This window comes from Meriones unguiculatus, chromosome 14 (assembly GCF_030254825.1).
Source record: "Meriones unguiculatus strain TT.TT164.6M chromosome 14, Bangor_MerUng_6.1, whole genome shotgun sequence".
Lineage (NCBI taxonomy): Eukaryota > Metazoa > Chordata > Mammalia > Rodentia > Muridae > Meriones > Meriones unguiculatus.
The window spans coordinates 87766415-87776846 of NC_083361.1; the positions used below are offsets into that span (position 1 = coordinate 87766415).

At 46.8% G+C, this 10432-nt stretch overlaps 1 protein-coding gene and 2 pseudogenes across 1 annotated transcript; 1 reads left to right on the forward strand and 2 right to left on the reverse strand.

Moving 5' to 3' along the window:
* Positions 1-1273: 1273 nt before the first annotated feature.
* On the forward strand, positions 1274-2263 carry LOC110542160 (olfactory receptor 51G2-like). Its single transcript, XM_021628800.2, has one exon. The coding sequence runs from the start codon at positions 1299-1301 to the stop codon at positions 2247-2249; it is 951 nt and encodes a 316-aa protein (XP_021484475.1). The 5' UTR covers positions 1274-1298; the 3' UTR covers positions 2250-2263.
* Positions 2264-5763: 3500 nt separating this feature from the next.
* On the reverse strand, positions 5764-8026 carry LOC110542164 (translationally-controlled tumor protein-like; annotated as a pseudogene).
* Positions 8027-9158: 1132 nt separating this feature from the next.
* LOC110542161 (olfactory receptor 52P1-like) lies at positions 9159-10101 on the reverse strand (annotated as a pseudogene).
* Between the last annotated feature and the right edge of the window lie 331 nt (positions 10102-10432).

The window sequence follows — 10432 nt, forward strand, 5'->3', positions numbered from 1 at the left end:
AGTGATAGACATAAAGTTGAATGGATTGTGCAGATAAGCGACTGCTGTATGATTATAACTAAACAACATCTTTTGTAATAAGCCAAAGAGGGGCTGCTTAAGAGAAAACTGCTCTTTAGCTGAGTCTGTAACCAGAGCCCTGTCTTGATGGTGAGGTCAGAATCACACGCGAAAGCTTTAGGTAGGGGATGTGGCCAACACGGGTCTCAGGAAACCACTAATAAAATCGAATGCATTTGGCAGATTCCCACCTTGTTTCTCAGACTTTAAGGGAACCTTGGCCACTTGTTTTAAGCCAACTCATCTTCACAGGAAATTTATCAGGTGCAGTTGAAGGGGCTATTTTGACCACTACGCATTGCATGTATGTATCGAGATATCACATGACTCCCCAAAGATATGTGCAGTTATTACACACCAAAAATTTAAAAATGTTTAAAGGGTAAAGTGGTAGCTATCTGATTTAATTATTATTTAATGTATACATTAATTGGCACAAAGTACTCCACACATTTAAACAATTAAGAGCAATTAAAAATAAAATGTAACAAAGCAGAGGGCCATTTTCTTCCCTCGAAGCATTCCTCAGAAAGGAGTACAGAAAACACATGTAATGGCACCAGAAGGGAGAGCAGCCAGACGATGCTTCTGCAAACACACCACTGGGTTGACTGTCCTTTGAGCCATGTGTGACAGCAAAAATCAGACAGGAAACCCACTTCTAAAGAAGAGTGCTGTCCATACATTTTGTTTGTATTGTCATCCTAGAGTTAAAACAATATTTATTACACTTATTTAGTGTGTGTGTGTGTGTGTGTGTGTGTGTGCGTGTGCACACATGCTTACGTGGCAGTCAATGGACAATGGTGCATATCAGATTCTCTTCCTGTACTGTGTAGACTCCAGGGATCAAACTTAGGCTCCAGCCTTGGCAGAGGCACTTTTACCCAGCTGAGTCATCTTGCCAGCCCTCATCCTGTTTCTTTGGAGAATTATTCTTTCCTCAGTATGTCATCTGAGAAGGCTCTCTAGAAGGGTAGGCTTTCAGGTTACACTTAGGTGAAAAATGGAAGTTGCTCAGGCCCAAGTGAAGGTAGTTGCTGATTGGCTAATGAAAAAGCAGTTAGCCACAACCAGAGATTGACTCAGAAAATGTACCCAACAACACTTTATTCAGGGAAGCAAGAGCTCCGAGGAGGGCTGTCTTTAATGGCGGTGAGTCAACCCTTCCTTTCCAGCTCAGTGACCGCATGAACGATGTCTCCTTCTCGCAGGGTGGGCAGTTTCCTCCTGGAGCCATGGTCTGCAATGCCAGCATTCCTGGTCACTCTACCTTCCTCCTCACTGGCTTTCCGGGCCTGGCGGCCTCCCATCATTGGGTTTCCATTCCCATCAACCTCATCTGTGTGGTTTCCATCCTGGGCAACAGCATCGTCCTCTTCTTGATCCGCACGGATCCAGCCTTACACGAACCCATGTACATCTTCCTGTCCATGCTGGCAGCCTCTGATCTGGGCCTCTGCGCCTCCACCCTCCCCACCATGGTGCGGCTCTTCTGGCTGGGTACCCGGGAGCTGCCCTTCGACTTCTGTGCAGCGCAGATGTTCTTCATCCACGCTTTCACCTATGTGGAATCTGGGGTGCTCCTGGCCATGGCCTTTGATCGCTTCGTTGCCATCCGGGATCCTCTGCACTATGCTACAATCCTTCCCCACTCGGCAGTGGCCAAAGTGGGGGCTGCCATTCTGGTACGGGCCATCTTGCTCAACCTCCCCGGGCCCATCCTTCTGCGGCGCCTGCTCTTTCCTCAGATCAGTACCCTCTCCCACTGCTACTGCCTGCACTGTGACCTTGTGGGACTGGCCTGCTCAGACACCCAGATCAACAGCTTGGTTGGCCTGGTCTCCATACTTCTGTCGCTGGGCCTCGACTCCTCCCTCATCATGCTGTCCTACGCTCTGATTCTCCGGACTGTGCTGGGCATCGCAACACCTGGGGAACGGCTCAAGGCTCTCAACACGTGTGTTTCACACCTCTGCATTGTTCTTATCTTTTATTTGCCCAAGTTGGGGCTGTCCGTGCTGCACAGAGTGGAGAAACACAGCTACCCGGCTCTGGCAGTGCTCATGGCCAACCTGCACTTCCTGGTGCCACCCTTCATGAACCCTGTCGTCTACAGCATCAAGTCCAAGCAGATCCGTCAGGCCTTCTCAAAGCGTTTCCAGCAGAAGAGGGTTGAGGCTTCCTAGGGCAGAAGGACCCACTATGAGTCTGGGGTGGGAGGCGTGGAGGGAATGGGTAAACTCTGAGGCCTTTGATTCCTTGACTGTTGAACCCTTTGTGGGGGCCTTTCTGGCTTCCAGAATTATGGACTCCAGACATGAGCATACCGGAGTAGCACACTGACAATCCATTCAATGGTTTATTAAGTCAGAGCCAAGCTGCCCTAGACTCATTCATCTGCAATCTCTTCTTACCCAGGCTGCTAATCTCACTGACAGAACTTTAGTATCCATCTGTTCTAGCTTCATTTCTGTTATTGTAATGAAAGTCACAGAAGAAGAGCAGCACAGGGGAGGAAAGTCTTCATTTGCTGTACAATAGTCTGTTACTGAATGGAAGTCAGCACAGGAGCTTCAAGTATCGTATCTGCAGTCAAGAGCAGAGAGAGAATAAACACACGGGTCCTGGTCTGCTTGAGCTCAGCCAGTCCCTTTCAGTCCTATACAGCCCAGGACCCCTTGCCCAGGGAATGGTGCCACCCACTGTGGCCGGGTTATTTAGCGAACAAGACGAGCCTCCACAGACGTGCTCGCAGACCAGTGTGATCTAGGAAATCCCTCACTGCGGGCTCTCTTCTCAGATGATTCTGGGCTGTGTCAAGTTGACAGCTAAAACCACTGGCACCGTCTACAGGGGCATCGCCCCCTCCTGGATTCCTCTGTGCACGTCATGCAGAAACCCGAGGAAGACCTTTGGGCAGCTGCGCTCCTTTGCCTCCCCTCAGCTTTGTGTTCAGTGGCTCCTATGTCAAGACACACAAAGGGCGGCGGGTGATGGGGAAAACAGAGGACAACATTGCCCTTATTTGCAGCGGAGGGAAGCGTAGTTACGTCTTAAAAAATTGTTTGAGGATTTCACACATTGTGTTTTGATCATATCCATCCCCTCCCCAATTCCTCCTGTACCTAACCCCTTCCTTACCTGTTCAACTTTGTGTCTTCATTAAAAAACAACAACAACAACAAATACAAAACGTCAAGTCCAATTTGTGCTGCTCATATGCTGGTGGGCAGGCAGCCATTCACTAGGGTGTGTGTGTTGCCAGTGGCCGCAGCCTTAAGGAAAATGGACTTCTTTCCCTCCCAACAGCTATCAATTGTCAGTAGCTCCTCAGTTAGGGGTGGGATCCTGTGCCCACCTCCCTTCTCCACGGTGAAACTGAGAGTTTTGCTGCGTACAGCAGCCTGGGCTGACATCTGTGTTCTCTTAGGGTCTGCATGATGTCCGTCCAGCCTCTTCTGGCTTTCATAGTCTCTGTTGAGAAGTCAGGTGTGATTCTGAGGGGTTTGCCATTATATGTTACTTGGCCTTTTCCTCTTGCAGCTTTTAGTATTTTTTCTTTGTTCTGTATACTTACTGTTTTGATTATTATGTGGTGGGAGGATTTCTTTTCTGGTCTAATTTATTAGGTGTTCTGTAGGTCTCTTGTATTCTTATAGGCCTCTCCTTTAAGTTGGGGAAATTTTCTTCTATGATTTTGTTGAAAATATTTTCTGGGTCTTAGAGGAGGGAACCTTCTTTTTTCTCTATTCCTATTATTCTTAGGTTTTGTCTTTTTATGTTGTCTTGGTTTTCTTGGATGGTTTGTGTCAGGAATTTTCGAAATTTATTATTTTCTTTGATGGATACATCGATTTCTTCCATTGTATCTTCCACACCTGAGATTCTTTCTTCCATCTCTTGTAGTCTGTTGGTTATGCTTACCTCTGTAGTTCCTGTTTTCTCTCCTAGGTTCTCCCTCTCCATGATTTCCTCTGTTTGTGTTTTCTTTAATTTTTCAATTCTATCTTCAGATCTTGAACCATTTTGTTGATTTCCTTCACTGTGTGACTGTATTTTCCTGTTTTTCCTTCAATTCCTTCACTTGTTTGTTTGAACATTCCGCTGTTTTTTTTTTTTTAATTTTTTCAGTGATTTAATCATTTCCTCTCTGAAATCCACAAACTGTTTGGCTGCATCTTCCTGTATTTCTTTACAGATGGCCATAATCTGGTTTACTATATCCTCCTCTAATTCTTTACGCATTTTATTTGCTTCCTCATTAATCTCATCATAAGCATAGATGTAGGGTCATCTTCTTGAATTTCACTTATGGTGTTCAGGGCTACTTGCCCCTGGGTAACTGGGTTCTGGGGATGCCATATTGCTTTGCCTTTTGTTGATTGTATTTTAATGCTACCCAGCTGTCTGTCTCAGGTGTTATCTATTAATTTCTGGTGCCTGCTGGGGAGAATCCCCTTTGCAGGGTTCTGAAGGAGATCGCCTCAGCTTTTCGGGTATGGTCAACTGAATGGTGGTGCTTCTCAGGAATTGTCACAATTCACCTCGGGCATATGGACCTATGCAGTAACTGTGGTGTTCAGGAAGGCTCTCCTCTCCTCAGGAGAGGTCCTGGAGATGGCTGTCCTGCTGCTGGGTTTTTTGCTCTAAGTTTGGTGAGCTGCAGATGCTGTTGTTAAAGTGTAATTTTTGGGTGCAGCCCTCTTGAAGAACCAGGGATTCCCACAGTTTTGTCAGTTTAGCTAGGGATAACTGGTTGAACCTTGGAGCAGTATCTGAGGGGTGCTGTAATGGTGCTCCGGCTTTTGTAGGTCTGAGGGTACAGCTGTGTGCCCCAGTGCCCTAGCAGAACTCAATGGCAGATGAGCAGGGCACTCATGCCTGCAGTAGAAGGCTAGAGCCTAGAGCAGGTGTGAACCCAGAAAGTCTTCTGGAGCTGGGTGTTCTGAGCTTTGGACCTGATGATCCCTCCGCTGTGGGGTGTCCTTCCGGCAGGGACACCCAGACTGTGGTTTGGGAATCGCAATTCTTTCTGGGATGGCGAGTGGAACCTGACTTGCTGACGATTGGGCGCCTGGGTGTCGGCTGAAACTGTAACTTTTCTGGAAAACTTTTCGGGGGGGGGTGGGAGATGTTGGTTGAGTGCTTTGAGGTCAAACCTGCTGTTCCCCTCTCTGTGGGTCACTTGACAGAGAAATTCAGTCTCTGGGGCTCTGGAGGCCACAGTTCTATCTGGGTCAGTCAGGCTCGCAGGCAGGACTCTGTGCTGGTGCCTGTGTCCCCGGCTCTGGGCTAACTGCTGGAAACTTGCTGGACCCCAAGTCTTTTCTAGGGATTGTCTGGGTGACCTAAGGTCAGTCCCGATGGTTTCCTGCACTGTGGGGTTTTCTCTTGCCTGGAAATTCCAGTCTCTTGTGTTGTGGGCCCCACAGTTCAGTCTAGGATAGTGATCTGAGCACACCAGCGTATGACTCTGTGTTGGTGATCAAGCATCTGGTGGAACCCGGACCTCTTTCGAGGTTTAGCTGAAGAGTTGAAGCTGATTGAATCCCACACCGTGGGGTATCCTCTCACCTGGGAAACTGGTTGTTGGTGTTTTAGGACCGAGAGTTCTGTCTGCTGGTCACTGTGCAGATCCTGCTGTGCTGCTGGTCAGAGAGAATGTTCTCCTGGGGCCGCCATCTTGGATCCCCCCTCTAAGCCATCCTTAAAGAAAATCATTAATGGAGTCACACTGTCTTCACGGCAGTCCAGAAGAGCAACCATACCATTTGGATTCATGTTTTCACCAATAAAAAGCTGGTAGTTATTGAAATTAAGAAGGATGTGCCTAATTTGCTCTGCAGCCCCAGTCATAAAAGGCTTTACCCTTTCTGGTTTCTGTTCTTCAAGTGTGCCTTTGAGTGATTTCATGTAATTTTTAATGTACTTTTCATAGGCCTCTTTTTTTTAACTTTCTTTTTTTCTTTTTCTTTATTATTTATTAAAATTTATTCACTTTGTATCCCGGCTGTAGCCCCTCCCTCAACTCCTCTCAGTTCCACCCTTCCTCTCTCTTCTCTACCTATGTCCCTCCCCCAGTCCACTGATGGGGGAGGTCCTCCTCTCCTTCCCTCTGACCCTAGCCTATCAGGTCTCATCAGGACTGGCTGCATTGTCCTCCTCTGTGTCTTGGTAAGGTTGTCTCCTCCCTCCACCCCCAGAGGTGATCAAAGAGCCCTGTAGGCCTTTTTTTTTTATTAGTTACAGTTTATTAACTTTGTATCCCAGCTGTATCCCCCTCCTTCATTCCCTCCCAATCCTACCCTCCCTCCCTCCTCTCTTCCCTACCCCTTTCTAAGTCCACTGATAGGGGAGGACCTCCTTCCCATTTGTCTGACCCTAGCTTATCAAGTATCTTCAGGCCTGGCTGCAAAGTCCTCCTCTGTGGCCTAGCAGGGCTGTTCCTCCCTCGGGTTGGGGTGGGGGAGGTCAAAGGGCCAGCCATTGAGTTCATGTCAGAAATAGTCCCTGTTCCCCTTACTAGGGAACCCACATGGATACTGAGCTATCATGGGCTACATTCAAGCAGGGGTTCTAGGTTATATCCATACATGGTCCTTGGTTGGAGATACGGTCTCACAAAAGACCCCTGTGCCCAAATATATTTGGTCCTTGTGGAGCCCCTGTCCTCTCCAGGTCATATTAACTCTCCTTCTTTCATATGATTCCCTGCACTCTGCCGAAGGCTTGATTATGAGTTATCAGTATCTGCTTTTATACGCTGCTAGGTAGAGTCTTTCAGAGGCCCTCTGTGATAGGCTCCTGTCCTGTTACTTGTTTTCTCCTACATCCAATGTCCATCCCGTTTGTCTTTCTAAGTGAGGGTTGATCAGCTTATCCCAGGTTCCTCTTTCTTGTTTATCTTCTTTAGTTGTACAGATTTCAGTATGTTTATTGGTCTAGTACCCACTTATAAGTGAGTATATACTGTGTGTGTCTTTCTCCTTTTGGGATACCTCACTCAGAATGATCTTTTCTAGATCCCACCAAAGAACTAAAGAAGTTAAAAAGCAATAAATCAAGCAATCCAATTAAAAAATGGGTTATGGAGCTAAACAGAGAATTCTCTGTAGAGGAATATAGAATGGCAGAGAAACACTTAAAGAGATGCTCAATGTTTTTAGCCATCAGAGAGATGCAAATCAAAACAACGCTGAAATTTCACCTTACACCCATCAGGATGACTAAGATCGAAAACTCACATGACAACACATGCTGGGGAGGTTATGGAGAAAGGGGAACCCTCCTCCATTGCTGGTGGGAATGTAAACTTGTACAACCACTCTGGAAATCAATCTGGCGCTTTCTCAGACAACTAGGAATAGTGCTTCCTCAAGACCCAGCTATACCACTCCTAGGCATATATCCAAAAGAGACTCAAGTACACAATAAGGACAGTTGCTCAACCATGTTTGTAGCAGCTTTATTTGTAATAGCCAGAAGCTGGAAATAACCCAGACATCCATTAACGGAGGAATGGATACAGAAATTGTGGTAAATTTACACAATGGAATAAACTCAGCAATTAAAAGCAAGAAAGCCGTGTAGGCCTGTTTTGTGACTCTGGTTTCTTGTAAGTGCTGACTCATGACAATATCAGCAGCAGTGACCTCTGTGCCCTCCGGTCCTTCAGTAGAAGCATTTCCACAATCAGTGAGTCATCGATGCTACCCTCTGTTCTACTGACCATCTTGGCCTCCGTCTCCCTGCACAGCCCTTCTGCCATCTTTTGTACCTTGTAGATGTCGGAGAACAGCTCCTCATGGCTGATGAGGCCCTGGTAGAGGATCACGGTTGGGAACAGCATGAAGCCAGAGCAGTGCTGGGGGTGGGCGGGTGGAAAAGGATGACGAGGGAACTCCCCAACCTCACACAGGGCACGTTCCTCTACCTCATCGCCATTCCCCGCCCCATGACCCATAGGACAAAATTAAGTGCAATTCAATTTGGCAGAGGAAGAATTTCCAATTGAAATTGCTAGAGCAGCTGGATATGCACATGTGAAAAACAAACCTTAAGTTCTACTTTATACCATAAGAACTCAAGGGCCATACATCGTAAGTTAAAAAGTAAGTCTATGATAGTAATAACAAGCCATGAACAAAATGATTTGTAGTTCACTATAACTTGCATTTTAAGTAAAAGATATCATTAAGAAAACAAAATGAATCACAAAACTAGACAAACATTTTCAGTATGTTAACTCGACAGGTAACTTGGATCCAGAGCAAATAGACACTACAGAAAATGACAAACAAGAAAATGTAAATATGGGCAAAAGACTGACAAGTTTCATAAAAGGAATATTCATGAATTATAAACATGACAGAGATTGCTTAGCATAATTAGGTATAAGAAAAATGCAAAGCAATTTTTAAATGAATTTCTTCTAACTTACACTCATTGGAGTGATTAAAATGAAAAAAATTGTCAAAGGTGAGCAGGAGCGGAGCAACGGGGAACTGTTTGACATCACTGATGAGATTGTAGCACGGTATAATTGTGTTGAACAAAGTGAGTCAGCAGGCTCTATTAAACACATATCTACCTTGGTCCTAGCAATTATTACTTGTAGTTTAAGAACTATAGCGGCTTTACTTCCTAATAGCCCAAAGTGAAAAATAACCCAGGTTTTAGTTAAACTGTGGTGCATTTGCAAAATGCAGTATTTGTCAGTAATAAAAAAGAATTAGCTAGTGTGCATAGCAGCCTGTAGATGGGAACTGTTTTCCTTATCATGTCAGTGGCCACATTTCTCTCCTTTACTCAACATCTTTTGGAAGAGAGGAGAAATGCTAAGCAGTGGCATTTTCAGGGAATCCCATATCAATTTGGAAGTTGCATCTCCCTTAAGGTAAATGTTCCTGAACACCATGACCCCTAACTCAATCACAAACATCAGAGGATGCCTTCTGTAGCACGTGATAGACTGCCATGTTAAAGTGATACCACTGAGTGTGGGTTTCTGCCTTCCAGCACTGTTGGTATCCATGTAAACATTCCTCAAGGGCTGGAGAAAATCAGCAGAGGGCCGGGGGCCTGAGATTAAAGCGTTACGATTGGACAGGGCCCCTCTTCAGCAGCCGAAGAGCTCCATCTTGGATCTGCTTGGTTTTCATCCCATAGATGATGGGGTTGAGCATGGGCGGTACAACCAGGTAGAGGTCAGCCAGGAGGATGTGGACGTGCCTGGGTACATGTTGGCCAAAGCGCTGTGTATAGAAAGAGAAGAGCCCTGTGTGTAGAAGAGAAGAATGACACCCAGGTGGGAGCCACAAGTGCCAAAGGTCTTAGCCCTGGCTTCTTTGGAGGAGAGGCCCAGCACAGCCCGGAGGATGAGCGCATAGGACATGGCAATACACATGGAATCAGTTCCTACTACAAGTGTGGCTGCTGTGATGCCGTATATGTTGTTCGGTTGTGTGCCCCCACAAGCCAACTTCACCACAGCCATGTGCTCACAGTAGGAGTGTGCCACCACTCGGCCACAATAGCTCAACCTTGCTAGTAGGCAAGTAAGTGGGGTCATGAGCCCCAAGCCTCGAAGCAGAGCAGCAGCTCCTAACTTGCTCACAGACTCTGGGGATAGCAATGACCCATAGTGCAATGGTCGGCAGATGGCCAGGTAGCAGTCAAAGGCCATCAACAGCAAGATACCAGATTCTACAGCTGAGAACCCGTGGATAAAGAACATCTGGGCAGCACAGGCCCCAAAGGCAATCTCATTCGCATTTGCCCAAAAGAGCGCGAGGAGCTTGGGCACAGTGGAGGTGCAGAGTGCCAGGTCAACAGTGGACAGCCCAGGAACAGGTGCATGGGCTGGTGCAGAGAGGGCTCAGAGCACACCACCAGCAGAACTGCCATGCTGCCAAGAACTGCCGGGGCATACGTGGAGCAGAAAGGAAACGCAATCCAGGAGTGGGACGCCTCCAGGCCGGGAGTTCCCATGAGTAGGAAGGAGTTTGGGTTCTGATGGCTGTGGTTGGTGCGTGGCATGGTCAGGCCACAGGAGGGCCTGTATGGAAGAGATCACTGCTTTGCTCTAAGCTCTACGAAGCCTTCAGAGATGGGACGGCTGAGATCATCTTTGTGCTGTAGCTGGATGGTGGCAGAAACATTTGAGTTAGTCTCCACAAAAGAGCATCTTGGACGAGAAGTTTGTAGGGCCCTGGGAAACAGACAAAGCAGGAGATGGGTTAGTTATCAGCAAGGTTCAGAGGAACTCTTCACTTCTGTGCAATTACGTCTTTGCCATGGGATGGCTAAGGGGCATGGCTATAGAACCATTTCCATGGCAAAAGTAAAATTCTAGAGGTGCTTATGCATT